The sequence below is a fragment of the Esox lucius genome, chromosome 2, assembly GCF_011004845.1.
Source record: "Esox lucius isolate fEsoLuc1 chromosome 2, fEsoLuc1.pri, whole genome shotgun sequence".
Classification (NCBI taxonomy): Eukaryota; Metazoa; Chordata; class Actinopteri; order Esociformes; family Esocidae; genus Esox; species Esox lucius.
The window spans coordinates 25,186,057-25,207,240 of record NC_047570.1 but is presented as its reverse complement, the minus strand read 5'-3'; the positions used below and the strand labels follow the sequence as shown (position 1 = coordinate 25,207,240).

The 21,184-nt window shown below is 44.3% G+C and overlaps 1 protein-coding gene across 6 annotated transcripts in view; it reads right to left on the bottom strand.

The window, feature by feature from the left end:
- fto (FTO alpha-ketoglutarate dependent dioxygenase) overlaps positions 1 to 21,184 on the bottom strand; it is a 128,016-nt gene that overhangs the window by 69,203 nt on the left and 37,629 nt on the right. For 4 of the 6 annotated variants that reach the window (XM_010892666.5, XM_010892665.5, XM_010892667.5 and 1 more), the window contains exon 8: positions 16,636 to 16,755. In XM_010892666.5, the coding sequence (XP_010890968.4) occupies positions 16,636 to 16,755 (120 nt within the window). Of the gene's footprint in view, positions 1 to 12,557; positions 13,546 to 15,680; positions 15,973 to 16,635; positions 16,756 to 21,184 lie in introns of those variants that run through there. The other 2 variants (XM_010892669.5, XM_020055557.3) reach the window with 2 other exon arrangements.

The following is a 21,184-nucleotide window of genomic DNA, read 5'->3' as shown; positions in this document are numbered from 1 at the left end:
ATACTGGAAACCTCTCCTCTCTCATCCCTCTCTCAGTTCATCTCCTCTTCCTTTCTAGTCTTCTCCTCTCTCCTCCTCTCACTTCTTCAATCTCCTCCTATTCTGTCCTTGCCTCTCCTCCCCTTCTCCTCTCCTCCTCTCTTCTCCTCCCCTCTTCTCATCTCTTTCTCTAAGCTGCTTCAGAGGAAATGAAATGAAGAGGAATCTGGAAACCCAAATTAAATGCAGTGCTGTCAGCGCCGCTCAAACTCCCTCTTTACTTCCAGTCCTTCACTTCTCTCCTCCCATACTTCTCTCTCTCCATTTCATCCGTCCATCTCCCCTCTCCCATCTGCTTCCTCACCTACCCTCGCTCTCTCTCTCTCACCTTCTCTCTCTCCATCTCTGTCGGCCTGCCTCTCTCTCCTCAGAGGGTGCTGTGATGGATATGTTACTCTGACTGACTCTGACTGCTTGTTAAGAGCAGTCTCTCCCTGTCACATCCACCAGTCACACGCTTTCATTTCCCCCTATTACACAGCGCTCTCTCCGTCTCTCTCTTCTCTTCACCCCCCCCCCTCCTCTCTTTCAAACGTCACAATGTAAGAGGGAAACAGCCTTTTTAATCCGTTTCTGACAATCCACCTGCCTGTCTAAATTTGTGTGAGGACAAGTTTGATTGTGTGTTCTTGAGATGGGAGCGGAGCAGGATTCAGAGATGGTACATTCCGCCTCGATCCGCCGTACATAGACGTGACAGGTGTCGGAACCACATGAAAAATTATCCCACTGCATTGCGTGACCAATTGGACCTGAGGAGAATGAGAGATAAGGTAGATCGCCTGACCAGATGAGAGAATGGCAGTTAGCTATTAGACCGGTCCCTATGGAAACTGCGCTGCAGTCAGTACTCCGCGTCAAGCACCGTTTTCAGGTGATCGACAGCCTGAGAAACTATCACAAGAGAACCACCATGTAGCGCTTCTTCAGGCTCCTGAGGGGTTTGTGCATGTCAGCGGTATCACCCAGGTGAACCATGTGAACGGATACCCGCTTTGACCTGTGTTAACCTCACCAAATGCTGACTGTATGTGTGTCTTTGCTTGGAGGTGGGGGGGGGGGTCAGGGGTTCACCGAAGAGGGGAAGAGCCCCCCCCACCCCAGCAAGGATGATGACAGAAGCTACCAAAGGAGCCCCAGAACACCCACAACACTGATGGCAGGTCTGAACTCTGCTCACCTCTCCTGTTAAGCCTTAGCAAATACACTGGCGACAGGCTCCTGAGAGGGCTTCCTTCAGTGAGTATATATGTCCCTGACTGGAGCAGTGTGTTTGCTGTGCCGTATTCAGGACAGGAGGGATCTGACTGACCGGTGCTGAGTGAGGCCTTCAGGTTTAACCCCAGGATGATCCCAAGGATCATTAGACTGCCTTGTTTACCACACTGGGCCAGAGCCAGCGTCACACCATCACCCACACCCAGAACCAGCGCCACACCCAGAACCGGCCCCACACCATCACCCACACCCAGAACCAGCCCCACACCATCACCCTCACCCAGAGTCAGCCCCACACCATCACCCCACACCCAGAACCATCCAGAGCCAGTTCCACACCATCACCCACAACCAGAACCACCCACAGGCAGCTAGACACCTACACATAGAACCATGCAGAACTAACTCCAAACCACCCACAACCATAACCACCCAGTCCCAGTTCTCCATCCTCCATCCACACCCTTATCAGGTCAGCCTACTCTGTTAGCACCCGGTCGCCATCCCCCTCCCCGTACCTCTCCCATCTTTTTCCATGTAAACGACAGCACCTTTCCTCAGCTTCCTGAAGCTGACCAGAGTTGTCCTTTGACCCAGGACATGGCCCAGGGTTAGGAAGAGGGCAGGGGACCTAGTAGGTGTCAGCAACCCCCCCCCCCTTCCCCCAACTAAAGAGGGTCCAGAATCAGCAGCAGCCCCATCGTCTGTGTATTTATACTGAGGGGAGAGCTCCACATCCCCCAGATCAGGTAAACAAATACAAAGAGAGAGAGAACTTCTGAGATGACACCCCAGGGAAGCCTGTGGCTTCTCAGTCAGACACCCGTCTTCCAAACAACCTCCCACCATCTCATCTAGTCCATCTGATTTCAAATGCCACCCTTTGTGTTTCTGTACACAAAGACTGGAAAGGAAATAGCAGATGGTGCAGTCAGTATTTTGGTGGTGCTGTGCTAAACTATCAAGTTGGGGGTTTGGTCATGCAACTTATAGACCTTACAGTATATTAGTAGAGGGAAGTAGGATGTGATGGTAAATAAGCTCCACATGGGTTCACACACTATAAAAACTGTAGCTAGGGTTTCTATAAATTACCCTAGTGTCCCATTGAGATTGGTAACACCCCATGAAACGTCTTCCTGCCTGACTTCAGTGGTTGCAGGAAGTTAAGGGCTATTTGGCTCCCTCTCTCCTCTGACACACACTTTTCTCCCCATACTCCAGTCTAAAGTTACCCACGGACCTAGAATGAGAAAGCCCTTCATTAGATTCTATTGTGGAGTGAAGCGACATATGTGGCCCTGTATCAGTGGACACAGATAGGGAGTCCACCTCGGTCTGTGTGACTGGCAGCCTCACCTCTACACTTTCCTCAGTTCCCGGGCACTTCCTGCCCCTCACGGATTCCAACCATAACAGCAATAATCAGGCCTCCTTGTCAGACTCTCCGTGCCAACTTCCACGGCTGCCCACCTGGAGCTCCTGCCCAGCCTCGTAATTCATCATTCCGTTTATGACTACTGCTGCCCCTCTGATACAACACCTACTGTACATACAGGACAACCAGCCACAACCATCACCAGAGTCAAGCAACCCTGTTTCCCCATTCCCTCTCTTCTGCTATTCATCTCTGTCCCTCTCTATCCAGGCACATTTTCAATAATTTCCTCCCCCCAACCCCCCCTTTCCTGTCCTCATCACATTTTCCTGTTCTGTTGCTAGCTAGTAGACTTCAGGCTAAATCTTCTGATTCTTACTGGCTGCAGCTCCTGGATCTTTCCTGACATCCTATTTCATAGCCCAGGGAACGGGAAGCTGGACAGCTGCTCAAACATGAAACCAATAGGACTTCCTTTACTGCTTTCTGGAAAAAGGCATCAGACACCTCCATGCTCATGGTAAATGACAGCTTCTGCTGGAAGACTTGGACAACTAGGGAACTATGATCATATTGAGTGTGAGTGTGAGTGTGTGTGTGAGTGTGTGTGTGTGTGATATGAACAACCAGGGAGCTATGACCCTGCCAGGTTAGATGGACCTGGTGTGTTAGGCCCTGCTGCTACAGAACCGGGTTACACTGCGCTCTGTGGGTAACAGTTGTGTGTGTGTGTGTGTGTGTGTGTGGCTTCCCAGGTTTCTAGGGGTAATAGTCATGAAAAATGATATTGGCCCAGGAAATAAGCCCAAGCCACTTCCACTTTCCTGTGACATCACACAGCGAACAGTGTTGAAAGCACAGCGGAGTCACGGCTGAAGGTCTGAGGCAGAGATATCTACAGGTTCTGGAGTGTCAGGGCGGCTAGGGTGAACGTGTCAAGTGATGGCTTGGTGTCACTTTGAAGCCCTCCTGACTGTTGACATCACTAACACTGAGCAGGCATCCAGAGTGTGTGGGGGGGGGGGGAACCCCTACAGGAGAGGGCTGGGAGGAGGTTTTATGTGTTTCAAGCCCCATGAGATGAGTATGAGTGTGTGTGTGTTTGGGTGGGGGTGGGGGGGGGGGTACTTGCGATCTCCGTGGTGATTGAGAGGTTGCCCTTTCAGCCAGATTGACCCCCGAAAGGTCGTGGGCGCCATCAATTATGTCAACCCCAAACTGAGCTTGCCTATACACAGCGGATTATATGAAGTGTAAAACATTAGAAAAATGTGTCTGAAACATCAGAGAAGCGCGTTCGGGCAGACGGGGGGGATTGTAAAGAGAAGGCCTTAACAAGTGCATGCGTTTGAAGGCATTGTCAGGCACTACTGTGGGCCGGGCGTCTTTGTAAAAGAGAGCTGCAGTCCGTCTTTCAGGGCAGAATGGAGGGAGGATGGATGGACATATGCTTCTCACAGGGCCAAATGAAGCAGAACCTGATTGGCTTTTGTGGTCATCGCTTTTGGTGGGAAAGAAAAAGCAAATCTGTTTTAGGGTCGGAATCCAACAGCCCACTTCAGCCCCACAAACATCACAGAGAAAACCCCAATGGCATGGTTCTGACAGTCTCACGTGCAGGCAGAGCGGATCCAGTTTATTTTAACGGTTAAACCACATACCCTGTCTGAATGAGCTCTGCAGATGGTTAGTGCTACCACACTCTCGCTCTCTCACACACACACACACACACACACACAGAATGCCTCCATAGAAGGGGACTGGCAAGGAAACACACACACTGTACAAACACTACCCGAGCGTTCCTGGACGAGACAAAATCCATTACTGTCCACCTCAGAAAAGCATAAGAGGTGGAAGGACTAATTTAGGGGAGAAATGATTGAGCTTGACAGAGATTGAAGACACATGACACTTTCTCACATAAGTCTGCCGCTACACCGTTCGCTCTCTCTCTCCCGCTGCTCTCTCACCATCTGAAAGTTGATTCTAGATTGTTGTAGATTGCAGATTCTGATCAGCACCTCTCTCTTGCCAATAAAAGCTTTTTGCTGACTGGGGGAAAGCCAGGAGCTCTCTCCGAAAGTCAAAGTGTTACACTACCACCAATGCCTCAGACCTCATTTCTTAAGAAATGTTAAACCAATAATGTGGATTTCCATCAATCTCCTGCGTGGCTAGCACAAGAGAATTTGGTTTTAAACAAAACAAAGCAAAAAAATAGTTGATCCCTGCCGGCTCGACCTACCATCAGAGTAAGGCCCAAAACGCTGTGCCGACTAACCGCTCCACTGAGAGCAGACAGGCCATCACCTTAAACCCATATACGGTAGCTCTGGCTAAAGGTATGTCACAGTGTGAATAGAATGGCCCGAGGTCCATTGCTGCCCTGGCTGGAGGCCCAACGGGTTAGCGTACATTACTGTGTGAAAGACCTGTCAGATCCCACTCAGCTCTTTATCCAGGGAGTTAAGGTGGCAGGTCGGCTAAGTCTGTCAGAGACAGAGGAGTACAGAGTGGATTCCCTAGGGCAGCTGTCCCAGTAGAAAGGCTGCAGCACAGTCCCAGCTGGGCTAATACAGACAGAAGATCCCCAGGCTCTGACAGACATGGGGCTAACTGACCTGTCTGGATCCTCTGTCCTCCACCGGGTGGCCAACAACAGGACAGATGATGAAAACCGAAACCACATTCGCCGGAATCATGAAAGGGTACTATGGTTGTTTCAGTGAGTGTTCGTGCTCCACGCCCAGGTTGCCGGGCAGAATGCTGGTTGTGGACGGCGGGTACCGGGGTGTTTATGAAGCCACTGGCCAGCGGAGACTGGATGCAGTACTGCAGCTCGCACCCAAATAAAGCCGCCATTTATTAGACCGTACATGACCCTCTCATTACACACAAATAGGAATTAATGAGAGCTATATCTGGCATTCCCCATGGAGGGAGCAGGACTAGCGGTAATTACACTGTCCTACATCTCACCCACTTAACACTGCCCCTGGACCATACTATCTGGGGAGGTGAAAGGGTGAGACCCCCCAAACTACCTGCAATGGTTCTGATAGCCCCTATGAGCGTAGGCAAGGTGGTACAACCCCCCAAAAAAGGACTTGGGAATTGTTTTATTGTTTATTTTTGTTAGCGTTGTACTTTAGGCTTCGTACTGTATCACTGAATTGTGGATATTTTGAGAAAAAAAACTGTGGAGGTACAGTATACCTTGATTTCATAACTCGCCTCAGACAGAGCTTTTTTCTGAAAGGGAAACAAACTAAGAAAAAAAGAATGAACTTTCCAGCATGTTAGTGAGCTCCACTGCCTTTAACTGTAATCCCTTCTCAATCATCTATCTTCCTCTCTCTCTCTATCAATCTATCATCTATCTGTCTAATCTCGTTTCCTTTCTCGGGCTCACTGATCTCTCTTCCCATCTCTCTCTCTCTCTCTTATCTTTCTATCAATCTATATATCAATTGTATCTATCTATCTATCCATCCATCCATCCATCTCATCTACTGCATCACTGCTCCACATCCATTCATCTATCCATCCCCGCCTTACCCTCTCTGGCTGCTGTTTAAATCCCCCCATTATACCCCCCCCCCCACACTACCATTCCATCCCTCCTCACCTAAAACCTCGCAAATTATCTGCAGCATCTTCTCCATAATTCCTTCTTTCTTTGTGATTCTTCAAGCGAAACAGACAATTTTACACTACTCTTCCCATCAGGACACCCCTGTTCTCCTGCTCATTGTTCTCAACTCAGCTTAACGCACTTAAGAGCCTGAACACCGTGACTCCATGAACGACTTTGGAGAATTAAAAAGGGGAATGGCACAAACTGTGCAGGGGGGTGAGACCGGAGGAATAGGCTGGAAGACAACTAAAGCTCAGAACTTAGCTAACTACTTATCTGCTGTTACCTGGGCCTGCTTCACAGAAGGTTTACTCTCAGATCAATCACACCTCATATAGAAATGCAATAATCCACCCTACAGTAAGGTTTCTATTCCCGGAAAACAAAACAAGATCCCCTCTCTCTGGGATGAAGTAAGACTGAATGAACATGTTTGCCACCACACTGTCTAACATCAGAGCCCACAGGAAAGCCATAATCCATCCATAGGAATGATTTTCGTTCCCATTTAACAATACCACAACTGCCCCTATGCCTGTGAAGACTCTTGATTTCATTGGAGAATAAATATGTACAACTGTATCAAAGTGGCAAGTCCTGGTACATGTTACTATGTATGTTCAGTGAGCTGTTCTTTAGTATGGGAGTATGGATATATGATTCGGTCATCTCAGTCTCTTTGAATTACATTCACATTTTTACCATTGAAAAAATGGAAAAAATTGTATTCAGAATAACTGATTTGAATGACTGAGTTTGTGAATTTATCTTACAACCTCACAACTTAGAGACAGTACATTTTACTAAATTATCTTTCTCGTTTCCGGTCGCATTTTCTCTCTCTCTCTCTCTCTCTCTCTCTCTCTCTCTCTCGAAAGTAACTCTTTCCTTTCTCTTGCTACCATCTCTGTATCTCTCCATTAACCTAACCATCTCTCCATCTCTCTCTGTGTGACAGAGGCAAAAAGAGACAGGCAAGAAGAACCTCTGGCTAGCCCGCCCAGCCGTCCTCCGGTCCACAGCCACAGTGAATGGGATTAGGCTGAGCAGTGATTAATCTGTGCTGCCCTGTAATTCCTCTTTACCACTTTAATGGATGTTATCTCCCCCCGACGAAGACTTATCCTGCTGATCAGGGCGCAGCGAGGAGAAAAAACAACACGTTTAATAAAGAAATAACCCAGGAAGGAGATTGGAGGAGCCGCTAAGAGGATAAGACAGATCAGTCCCTGTAAAGTGCTCATTTGTTTTCTAAGAAAAATAGACAAGAGACTTCAAAGTCTGCCAATACAGTAGAAACACTGTCAACATCACAATCCACCAGACAAACAAGATGAATTACCAAACAAGTGTCAATAACAAATCACTTTTTTGTTTTGTATGAATGCACACACAAAGACAGACAGATATATTCTATAGGTGATTGTACATTGCTAGAATTACAGTGGTGTATTTGACATGGCATTAAAAAAAAAAATTACTTTGGGAACATCTTTCCATACTAAATCTGCTAATATGAGAGTTTAATTACTATATTTTACCACCATGACGAAACATTATAGTAAACAATGACAATTATTTGGTAAATTATGTTTTTCTGAATTGGAGGAAAGAAATGCTGAAATCTAAAGTCATCAATCTGTTAAGAAAGTGACAGAAAAGAAGATCAAAGCTGAATGATTGTCAATAAAACACACTGGTCCAAACATGCTATAATCCCATAGCATAATATTAATGCAAGACAAAAAAACACTTTTATTGTCTATATTTATTATTTATATTAATATGTGTCATTTTAAACTATTTTCCATGGTGCCAGGGTTCTAAAATCTGACCTATTATCATAAATTACTAAATATCTTGCTGTTCTGATCAGCATAATCAACAGAAGTTTAATTTTGTGAGCTCCTAAGACATTTCTTTCCCAGAAAAGAATTGCTGTAACAATAAATCCAAGTGGCCTAGAGACAAAAAGCACACACATTGGTAGGCATCATGGCTGCACAGCTGGGAATGTGAAAAGGGTTTGCTTATAGCCCAACCTGCTCAGCCAACCTATATTACTGTCTATACAGCATGACCTTTTTGTTTTGACCTAAATAAATAATGTTGTTGGCCATTGTTTACCAATTGTTCATACTTTTTTTCAGTTCTGTTATCTCACTGGCTAGCCAGTAGCTTGCGACTTGGCAACTTAACCATAACCAAACATTAAAGGGTGAAGCAAGACTGGAAAGGTGACAGGTTCCTCAAGAGAAATAATAGCAGTAAATTAACGACAAATATCTTCCATGTAGCTGTGACAAACCTGACGTCCTGAAACCTGGGTTTTACAGGGTAAATCTGTTAATAAATAGCATTTCAATTGGAATGTTTTACTTTTACATAATGTAGAAGTATAATATTATACAAATGTATACGTCATTTCCTCGTCAGGAACTGTTTTACCACTTTAGCTTTTGTAATAATCTATTGTTATTACAGAGTCAAATAGTCGTTTCCAGGACACCATATGGGCTTCAAAAGAAGCTAAAATGTCATGTAGGCCGAATAAAGGCTTTATATCAATAAATCTTATTTAATTCCATATTCCATGTCATGCTCATAACATCAAGTTTTAATTTAGAACCCTGCATGTTGCCAAAGTTATTGCACAGTATCAACCCTACAAACAGACAGTAGGACAACAGTCACTTCACTCACTAATGTGTGAAACCAAAAAATCCTTTCTCCAGAAGACAATGAGTTTCGTAAAATAATTATTGAGAAAACACTCACATTCATGTTCTATCTATGACTAATAAGGATAACAAATTCAACAAAAACAGCAGGATGTGATAAATCACTGCACAGTGCAGCATTGTTTAAAAATGATAACACATAATGAAGAAAATGTATAGTGCCTGAGAGAGTGTCTTTAAAATAGATTGTGTGTGTGTGTGTGTGTGTGTGGCGGGGGGGTGGGGGGGGGGGGGGCTGTGACAGAGGCCCACTGTGCATTGAAAGAGTTAACCCCCCCCCCCACACACACACACACACACACACACATTCCACACAAGCTCCCAGTGATGTTACTGTAGATTTTGTCACACAGCCAATCCCCTACTGGGATCCATTCTGTACCTATGTCTTTAGGTACAAAGCCTGTGGGCTGCAGTGGCTGCAGGTAACATAAACACCCCTGCCTTCCTCCTCAGCCCCACTCCGCAGCTCACCGTATCTGTGCTGCGTGAAATTCTCTAAAGGGGTTTAAGTATTTACCCAGAACACTATCAGGCTCTGCTGAAAATTCAGCTTACCCTGTTGAATAAGTACTTCAAAGAGAATCGCAAAGTACCTTTTGCCCGCGACTTATACTACATTTTCTCCCGTTCTACCGTTCACTCTCTCCTTTTCTTCTCATTTTATATTTCCCCTCCGCACAAGCCGGCTCCGTAATGTAAAATGTATTATCAGCCATATATTTCCTCTTTAAATGAATAATAACAATAATCTTGGAGTAATTTCTTTTCAGTGCAAAGCATTGTAAATAGGTTGGAGCAGCCGTGTTAATAAAGAGCTGGAGGTAAACACGGTAGAGCGAGAAAAAAGCCCAGGATTAGAGACTGTTCAATGTTGTGTGATAAGGACAACACACACACATTGTCCAGGTAGTCTGCTGCTGACACACACTGGGAAGGATAAACTACTACACAGCTCTCGAACACACACGTAAACACACACACACACAGAGACATAAACACACATACATGGGTGCACACACACTCTGATGCCAAAAATATATTAAAAAACATACTTACACACACTTTCAATAAACAAGTAGCTGCGGTTCATTTAAGTAAATCGCAGGGGCAAAACCGAAGATTAACCGAAGATAATGAATGTAATTTTTTAATTAAAAAAGTATTTACATTAGTGAATTATGCTCTTTAAAAAAAATACTAGTTAGTTCACACTTGAATCTTGCCTTTATAAAACCTACAAAATGTTTATGTAAATGCAAATAAAATCAAAAGAGAGAGAAAGGGAGGAAGGTGGTTATTCTAAACCAACAATAATATTGCATTGTAGCTCAGCCTCAAGACACTCCATTTCCAACTTTTTCTAACCTACCGGCCACAGGAAAACAACAACCAACTCTCCAAACACAAACTCTCCTTTGATCAAAATATTTAGGGGGAGACTGCACACAACAGAACCATAACATTTATAATGTTTTACACACCCATCAAATAAGTGGATAGCGATTAATTGGCCCAGCCGACCTTAAAATAATTATATGAACAGTGCAACTCTAAACTCCCAATGAAATTGATACACTTTGATAATTAGATTCTTGGCTCTGACCCGCTGAAGTCAATAAAGGTTATTAAGGCCAATTGCTGCCTAAATGCATTAAAGGCAGAGTAACCTGTCTGTCCACAGGAGGGAAAGAGGGAGAGACGATGTGATAGAAGAAGGGAAAGAATGAGGGGAGGACAGAAAGAGGGTTGGAGAGAAAGAGGGGGAGAGAGAAAGAGGGGGAGAGAGAAAGAGGAGGTGAGAGAGGCTCTCCTGCACAAGTTCAGCGCAGCGCCAATAAGATAATCCATTCTCCGTCCTGAGGTTTCCACTCTCACCGCTGTCTGTCTGCACTCTGCCACACAAAACCAGATTGGATTCGCTTAACCTTTCCAATGCTTTGATCAAATGAGCTCACACTGCAATAACATTTACATTGACCCCCCCCCCCCACACACACACACACACAATTCCTGAAGCACCTCCCCCCCGCCTCCTTGCTAGGTCAATAACCTAATCAGCTATCGATGGCGACCTGGCCAGCCTGCGTGTGATTGCTCTGTGCTCCACCTGAGTCGTTTCCTGAAAGTAGCCCGCCCCAGACAGTTGCTGAGGACCACCATTTAAGACAGAGGGAAAGCGGGAGGGAGAAGGTGAACATGAAGGAGAAGAAGAAGAAATGGACGAAACGGTCACAGGGCGCGTTCAACACACGTCTCAGGAGCGTGACCGAGGCCGAAGGAGGAGAGCAACGACGGTTAAAGGGGGCTGCAACAGGAAATGGTCTGGGCACCCCGTAATGTGTTGTGGATCTTAAAGTACACAAATATATTCAAGTGTGTGAATTATATTTATATTGTGAAAGTGGATACATTTTCCTGATACACACTGCCTACAAGGCTCGGCTCATTCAACTGTCAAATGAGGAATGGAGTGGAAAAGGGGGAGAGAGAGAGAGACACAGAAGGAGAGAGAGAATACTCTTTGAAGTTGTGATATGAGCAGCCACAGAAGTCGTGGAAAGTGACAAATTAGGGAGGAAACTGTAGTGTGCTGGCAGAGCTGGTAAATCAATTAAAGTCAAACAGAGTGCATACATTAGCATCAGCGAGCAAGCGCGCGCACACACACACACACACACACACACACACACACAAAAAGAAGATACTTCATGCTAGTTTTTGTTGCTTCCACCCAACTGGAAGAAGAATGAAAAAAAGATAGATAAAAAATGCCACATCGGTATTTAAAATATTTTGCATAAAGCCAGACTCCCACTCTCCTTTTGTCAGCCAGGTGAAAGCTATTCATTGTTGCTGGTTTAAGTAAATGTCAGAATTGTATGAGATCCATGATAGTAGGTCCTGTGGGAGCTGGGATGTGGTCCGGGCCCTTCCAAACCATAACGGTTCCACAGACACTCTCTCATCCTAGTCTGGATCACAGGGGAACACCCCAGTTTTACACCCCAGTCCTTTTACCACAGGGCAAAGCCTATACCCCTGGCATTGTGACAGGGAGAACACTAGACCTCCTTCATACATCCACCTATTCTTATATCTAACCCCAATACCTTACTTTGTCTATGCACGAAGTGCACACACACACACACACACACAGGCATGCAATCACACACACACACACACACATGCAATCACACACAGGCACACATCGGATCTGATCTGAATACTTTTAACTGCCACACTCTACCACTGCTTTCCATCTGCCCTCTTTGTTTCCATTAGGAAGCATCTTCAATTCATGAGGTAACAGTTTCGAAAGAAAAGGAAGATAGAAAAACTCTCGACGTGTTTTATCAGAATGCCATTGAATTGGAAGGGTGAGTATTTGCATGACAACAAGAGGGAGAACAGGGACTGACCCTAGGGAGTGAATGAGCACCTAGAAACAGACAGTAGCTTCTGGAACATAGTTAATACAAGCAGGCTACAGATGTCCACGGCACAAACACACACAAATAAATGCCATTAGTTTCTTTATTTTTCTTTTAATATAACCTAAACTTATTAGGTGTCTGTGGTTCTCAAGATTAACCAAAACGTTAGACACATTCAATTGTATTGTATGACAGTGAACATCCTTTAAATAGTAAATAGCTAAACATGTTTGTGACCACAGAAAAACTATTTGCCACGACGACTTATTCCAACATTTGTAAGAGAAGCTTAAAGAAAAAAATAATCAAAAATAAAATGTAATTTATTATAATTCGACAAGTATAAAGAGATTCATATGATAACTGGTTTCTATAATACAAAGAGAAAGGCTTATGAAATCCATATGAGCTACAGCATTACTTATGATTATACTATTAATGGAGGCGCAATGAGTCTCCATCAGCAATAATGTTATATTACATGATTTAATTTATTTCAGTGTATTTGCCAGAAACACAACAAATCATTGCTCTCAGGTTCTAATCCTTTCTTGAGAAACAAACAACGTGTTAAGTGCAGAAAAATACAATACGATCAAAAAAACGCACATTAAAAGTGTTTACAGAAGCTAAATGGGGAAGTGTAAATTCTCAGCATGCCGTAATATTAAATGACAAAATATTTGTCCGCAGAAGAAGAAAAAAATTATTGCCAACCAAAATATCACATCTATTTTGTATGAGGCTAAAGCCTACTATCAGAAAATGTGTAGCACACGTCTACATGTCTGTCCAGAGAAAAGGGAGCAGTGAGTGGGGTCTGGCCTGTCCATCATGGGGAGAGACCACTCAAGCCTTCACATCTCGAGCTCGCTCCTCTTCAAGTACAGGTCCAAATCACACACTTCATCTGGGTTCATAGGTAGGAGCGCTCCATAAGTGTCGCCCATCTCCCCCTCTCTGCTCCTGACTGCGAGGACCTGAGTTAGACTGCCTGCCTACGTCTCAGTACAGAGCGGCCCTGTTCTTCTCCAGGCTCCTCTCTTTATCCCCGCCCGAGCATCAGATTTGATTACTGCTCAGCGCTCCACACTGACAGAGACAGAGTACAGAGAGAGAGAAAGAGAAGGAGGGAGGGATAGCCAGAGAGAGACAGAGAGAGAAAGAGAGAGAGAGAAAAAGAAAGACTGGCACTGGGCTTGGCTGTTTCAGTGATACTAGAGTGCCCCCTGCTGCTTCCCTTGTCCAGAGTTACAACAACACACATTAATGAAGTAATAGAGCAAGGATTGGACTAACATCATTTTCTGACACACACACACACACACACACACATATTCATTCAAACCTTATTGTATAAAGGAGTGACTAAGTAGAATTCAATGTGAACAAAACATTCACTCTCTTTTATGACTCTGAAATTACAAAGAAAATTCCTCATGCCACAAGAAAGATTGATACTACGCCGTGACAGTGTCAAAGAGCTAAGTTGAAACTGGTTTGACATTCTTAATATCACACCTGGGGTATGACACATAAACCATTTCACAATCACACATGTAGAATATGATTCTTATCTACAGTATGCAGTTTGTGCAATGAACTCAGGCATGCTGTAAATAGACACATAAGGTCAATCACTCTCACATCCGGTCAATCACTCTCACATCCAGCAAGAAGCTCTCCAATGAATCCTGATCATTCTGACAATTTAAAATAATTATTAGGTAGCACATTTCAGACAGACAGATGTGTCATAACATGAAAATACAGCTGATGTAACGTGTCATAACCTGCTATAATATTGTCATAACACTGTTATGACACCTTGTAACATGTATTGTTAATTTTTGACGCTTCGTAAACATATCATAAGCCACAAAACACAACCACCCAAGATAAACAATTCAAACATTAAAAGAATAGCTTTGATCGCAACTAAAGGAGCCAGACATTAGCTTAACCTTAAGTTGTGGAACATCAGACTGACGGACAGAAAAGTTAATAATATTATAAATATATATTTTCATTATTACACAGAGTTTATGTTTATAGCATAATGTATGTTAAACATTGTAGTTTGGTCAACAATGCATATTAATAATTTATAAGGCATAATTAAATTAGTGCATTGTTTGTCATGAAATCATGGAAAAATGCTCAGTGTGTGCAGATGATGTAATGAAAAAATATGGATTAGTCAGTTTTCTTAGTGACACAGTGGGGAAAAATGTATAGGCAAAATAATTGCAAGCAATGAATTAATTCATACCCATAAATGGTAAGTAAAGTCCAAAGAGATAAGTAAATGCCATTGTTGACAAGAAACCTGTTATTGCTGAGCTTTTATGGGTTTCGGTTTAATTACCTTATCAGTCAATTCTATCTGAAATACCACAACTGAAGGTTAAGAAAATATCTAGCTCCTTCAGTTGCCATCAAAACAAAAATATTAATATTGAGTTACAGTTCATATAAGAAAATCTGCCAATTTAAATCAATTACCTGGTTCCTGAACTATAGATTTCACCCATACAGATGTGTGTCCACAAGGTTTCAGAGATTTTTTTATTTCAGGTCATGAAAAATGGGACCAACACTTCACATGATCCTTTAAATTGATCACTAGCTATTGCTAATGTTAGCTAACTACCTAAGATTGTCTGGGAGCTCTATAAGCTCGATACAACTCAAACTCAACTCAACAGATCAAATATGTGTATTCATATCTGGTAGTTAGCTAGTTAGCTAGTTAAATAACTCAGCTAGCCCGCTAAATGAATAGCCAGCCAAAACCGAGCAAGCTTTGAATTTCATTCAGAGAGATAGAAAATAACACAAATTTAGACCTTAGGCCTTACGTCAATTATTTAAAGATATCCTTTGACTTTGTCTAATCCATTTAAGTCTTCTTTGAATGGGATTTTTTTTTAAAGACCACAGTCAGAACATTATGGAATCCCTTTCCACCAGCAAAAAATATATACAAAATCAGGTAGGTATCTCATAATTTTGACATAATATCTGATCATTATAACAAAAAAAATCCTCAGAATTATGACTTCATATCTAGGTTATGACAAACAAAATAATAATAATTACTGGTTCCTGAACTATAGATTTCACCAATACAGAATTATGACCAGTTATGAAGTTTAGTCTGTCATAACAGAGATATGAAATTATAATTCTTCATATCTCAGTTATGACAAACAAAATAATAATAATAACAACTGGTTCCTGAACTATAGATTTCACCCATATAGATAGAGATTTCACCCATACAGAATTATGACTTCATATCTCAGTTATGACAAACTAAATAAAAATAACATACCACCTCCTAATTTTGCCTTAATATTTCATTATTTAACAGTCGGCATCAGTTCATTTTGAATAGCTGAATACACTTTATGATACAGTCAGGACATATGACATTCATATCAGTATCAGTCCTAAAGATGGTGTCTTGTACAGCCTCTAAATCCTGCATCCATCCCAGACATCAGCAACAGTATCCTGGTAGACAAACGTCTGAATTACATATGTGCGCAATTACATAATGTGGCAAATTCCTGGATAAACAATGAACAAAAATATTAATTATACATGTGATTTCCCATGTTTCATGAGCTGAAATAAAACAAATCCCAGAAACCTTGTATACATACATCTCCCAGTCAAGGGTGAAATCCATAGATTAATAGAGCTAATTCATTAATTAATTTCAATTGGCTGATTGGCTTGAAACTGTAACTCAGTAAAAGCCTTAAAATTGTCACGTTGTGTAAATATTTATTTTCAGTTTATTTACAAGTAGGGTATTTGATGAAGAGCTTGCATTGGGTGGTACGTTTTGTGGGTAAAGGCACTTTTATGTAGCACCATTAATTAACAACATATGTCATTAAAATAGGCATGTGTCATTTCAATTATGACAAGTTGTCAGCTGTTGTTGCATGTTATGACATGGTTATGAAGCTATCTCCCATATGAAGTGTAACCAATAATTTCAGTAACTTGTGAATAAGGTTTATTATTAGAGACGTTCATTGTGAGCAGTATTGCTCTTTAATGTAAATTCAATCTCCATGTTAAAATGTTGTGACAGAGTGCTAGAGACCTCACTTTCGTATCTGGTGTGACGATACTAGGGCCCGGTGGGCCTCTGGGCAGACTCACCATGAGCTCCAGTTTCCTCCAGTCGTTCTCCAGCTGCTCCATGGGTCTGCTCCACCAGCTGCAGAAGCGAGTGTAGCGCTGTCCCTGGAACCAGTACTGCCTCAGCCACTCAAACTCCACCTGCACACAATACCCGACTGCTGACTACAATGTAGTATAATGCAGTATATTACAGTAGAGTCAAACACATAAGTGTAATACAGTACATTGCGGTATAGTACAGTTCATTACAGTGTAGTACAGTAGAAAAGAGTATAACAGTGTACAGTGTAGTTCATTATAGTGCAGTAGAGTACAGTACAGTGTAGTGATGTATAGTACAGTAGAGTACAGTACAGTGTAGTCCATTATAGTGCAGTAGAGTACAGTGTAGTGATGTATAGTACAGTAGAGTACAGTACAGTGTAGTGATGTATAGTACAGTAGAGTGTAGTGATGTATAGTACAGTACAGTGTAGTGATGTATAGTACAGTAGAGTACAGTACAGTGTAGTGATGTATAGTACAGTGTAGTGATGTATAGTACAGTAGAGTACAGTACAGTGTAGTGATGCATAGTACAGTAGAGTACAGTACAGTGTAGTGATGTATAGTACAGTAGAGTACAGTACAGTGTAGTGATGTATAGTACAGTACAGTGTAGTGATGTATAGTACAGTAGAGTACAGTACAGTGTAGTGATGTATAGTACAGTGTAGTGATGTATAGTACGGTGTAGTGATGTATAGTACAGTAGAGTACAGTACAGTGTAGTGATGTATAGTACAGTGTAGTGATGTATAGTACAGTAGAGTACAGTACAGTGTAGTGATGTATAGTACAGTAGAGTACAGTACAGTGTAGTGATGTAAAGTACAGTACAGTGTAGTGATGTAAAGTACAGTAGAGTACAGTACAGTGTAGTGATGTATAGTACAGTCGAGTACTGATAGAGAAACCACAGGGTAGTAGAAACGTGTCATGGACAGGCAGGGGTAGATCAGTCAAGCCATATGAATGCCAGATGGATATATTAAAAAAACACTAACGCTCGCAAAAATATGGTGATACAAATGCATGGGAATTTCAGACTATCAATAAAAAGGCCCTCTCTCATTTGGAGCATGAGTGACAGACGAGAGACACAGAAACCCCCACATTTGTTTAAACCCTAATCAGTGATAAAAGAGCGGGAGACAAGGAAACGGGCGGAGGAAATAGAGTCTAGACTCACTAGAAAGACTGTTAATGCAGATGGTCATACCTATGAGACTATGTAACCCCCACCCAACCCCCACGCCGTCTACACCTGTGCACCTTCCAACAGTCCTCACTCCTCCCACCCCCCCTCGCCTCCCTCAAGGAGGAATGACAGTTTAGTGTGCAGAGTTTTCCACTGGGATTGTTTTTGTTTTCAGCTCTTTTGAAGTGGTGATTTAATCCTCACCAGGACTCCACATAGCCAGGTATATAGATGGGTTTGGGTGGGAGGGCGGGTGGGGGTGTGTGTGTTTGTGCGTGCGTGTATGTCAGAGATTGCCCAAATGCTGCCGGAGCAATGCAAGGCTCTCCGAGTTGCCCTCCCCCCAAACATGGTACAAAGCTCTTTTTCAGCACGGCGCCGATACAGAAAACTGTATAACATAAGGTGAGGAGGACAAAAGAGTTGCAAATCAAATGCCGGAGAAACAGAATCTTTTTTTTTTTTGTAGTAAGAGCTATTGTTCCAGTCTGTTTCTGGTTCTCTTAGGGGGCATCATTACGTACGCAACAGTGTTAGAGCTGTATCACACACAGGCACAACACAGAGCAGAAAGATGACAAGTATACAAAGATATTTCCGCATTTCATCCTCAGTTCAGCGGCTGGTCTTGCAGGCTATGTGGTGGCCCCGTTTACAGACAAAATGTCTGCCATTTTGGATCCAAAGAGGTCTGATCACAGTGGCTTGACATGCAGAGAGTGGGTCACATACAGGACGATACATGGGGCCCTAGCACTGCTCAGCACACTCACACCTACTCCATACAACAGACCCTTCAAACAAATGTCAGGCTTTATGCCCCCCCCCCCCCCCCGACCGATCAGCAGAGCTCAGACACACAACAAAGCCAGGGATAGTCCTCTCCCAACCTCCACCCGCCGCCCCCCTCCCTCTCTGATTGTCCGTCCGTCCTTTGCCCGAGAGAACACAGCCTGTGGCTCTGCTTTGAGCCGACATGGACTCCTAGCCCCCCCGTCGAGCCTGCCGACGGCAGCCACAACGTCAGGCGACTAGGACGTCCGTGGGGTGTCTGGCATTTGGAGTGTGAGCCGTCCGGCTGTGATTCACTAAGAAGGGAGAGCAGACTAAATGCCACCCCGGACCAGGAGAAGGGACTGAATGGGCTGAGAGGAGAAAGAAGAAGAGACAGCTGGAGTTATCGCCATAGTAAGGCTAGTTCTACTCCCCTGTCTCCCCAGCACGGGTTTCCCTGCCCTGGGGTGGTTCCTGTCATCTCTCCAGGTGAAGGACCACTAACCGCACATTAGCCCCGCGCTCGGCCACCCGCGCACCACGGTGACCCAGGAGTCAAATCCAAGTTGCCACTTCAGTATTTCACGAAGCAGGGGAATTTCCACACCTCTCGTGGTCCCCCAACAGACCCGACCAATCAATTTGTGAACGTGCATGCCACGCGGCCCCCGAGGTAGGAGCCGATGAGAGTGGGATCGATATTAACCTGCCTCTTTCTGTTTACTTTCCTGCTCCTGCCTGCACATCAAATCAACCATGAGCACTGAGCAATGTTTCCTGTTACCTAGCCTCAAGAGGTACAGGACACATTTCACACTCATCATACTTTGGCTACAGTGGAGACTGCAGACAAACACACAGGCAAGTGCACACGCGCGCGCGCGCACACACACACACACACACACACACCTTGAGGCAATACAAACAGTAGTCACAGACACTGACTCAACCTTTCTGTCTTTGTCAGACTACAGGGCAGGTCCATAACCAACAGTGCACTCCAAAATGCTGGGAGTATTAATTCAGCTGAGAATAGGAAGGAAAAAACTTGGATCTCCACAAGGTAGTTTGTGGGCTCCTACTGGGTTCCTCGGTAGGGAAGGAGAGGCTGGGCCTGGAAAGCATTCAGGACACTGGAAGGTCACAGGAGCACGTTGATTAGACTTGTGCTTCCCTTGCTCCCATCCCCTGGTAGAAGCAGACATGTGGGACATACTTAGTGTGTCCCTCCCTCCAATATCTTCTGAATAGGGACATGCTTCATTAGGGGGGTCCCAGAGGGCGCGCCTTCGCACACCCACCTGGGAAGTGACACGCCGGCTTTAAATGAGACAAGACGTTTGCACCTGGGATTAGCATTTCAAAGGCCAACAGACAAACACACATGCACACACAGGGATGGGATTTGATACAATGCTGGTCCCTGTTTGTTCCACCGTGGACACGCGCGCGCGCGCACACACACACACACACACACACACACACACACACACACACACACACACACACACACACACACACACACACACAGAGACACGCACACACGCACACACACACACACACACACACAGACAGAAGGGAAGATTAGAGCAGATAGTCCAGGCAAGGAGACAGGGTTTATCTCTCTCCTTCTCTCCCTTTACGCTCCTCTCTCTCTCCCTCTCTCTCTTACCATCCTTCCATCCCGTTCTCTTTCACTCCCCGAAGCCAGGTACTATTATGTGGTTCCCTACCCATCAACCCCTGCTTCAACACGCCTCCCAACCGCCTCTTCACGAACACCCACCCCTCAGACGGCAGACAGTCAGCTTCCTCATCATCACAACGCTACACCCCCCCCCCCCCCCATTCCTTCTCCAACCACGCCCAAATGATTGTCAACCCACCCTCCAACGCACACATGACATATAGCACATCAGCCAAACAGGCTCTCCAGTTTGGCCCTTTTTAAAGAAATGCCCGTGAGGTGCTGGTCAGGTCAAGTTTTCTGACAAGCCTCTGCTTGTCCTCTCTTCGGTCGTCCATGTCAAACATGGCCGCCAACCAGCATCCGCTAGAACTGGGCCGCCATAATAAATAACTCTGTCAACATCAGCTCCTTTAAAGTGGGTGTTCTGCCCTTGTGGGCAACTCAAAACAAATGGCTAAATCAATCATCCTGATCCTGGGGACACCAGGTAGAGCAGAGCCGGGCTTGGAGCAAACCCCCAAGTGCAATCTACCTGATCCACTCCTCTCCCAGTCAAACATAGCATCCAGGTTTCCTAAATAAAACAGGGGTGCCCCCAAGCCAGGCCTACGCTGGGTAATCCTGTGCTGCTCCGCTGTGAGCAGGTTGTCTCTCTTTCTGCCCTGGGACAGAGACCAGCTATAGGCTAGGCTGGTCGCTTCTCTACACGTCCCTCCATCTCTCTCTTCTTAGCTCCCTCTCTCCACATCTCTCTCTTCATCTCGTTCCCTCTCCATCCCCCCTCTCTCGCTCTCTCTACACAGCTCTATTGTTTGGTATGTGAATAATTAATACTGGCTACAACCTTTAAACAACCTCACGCC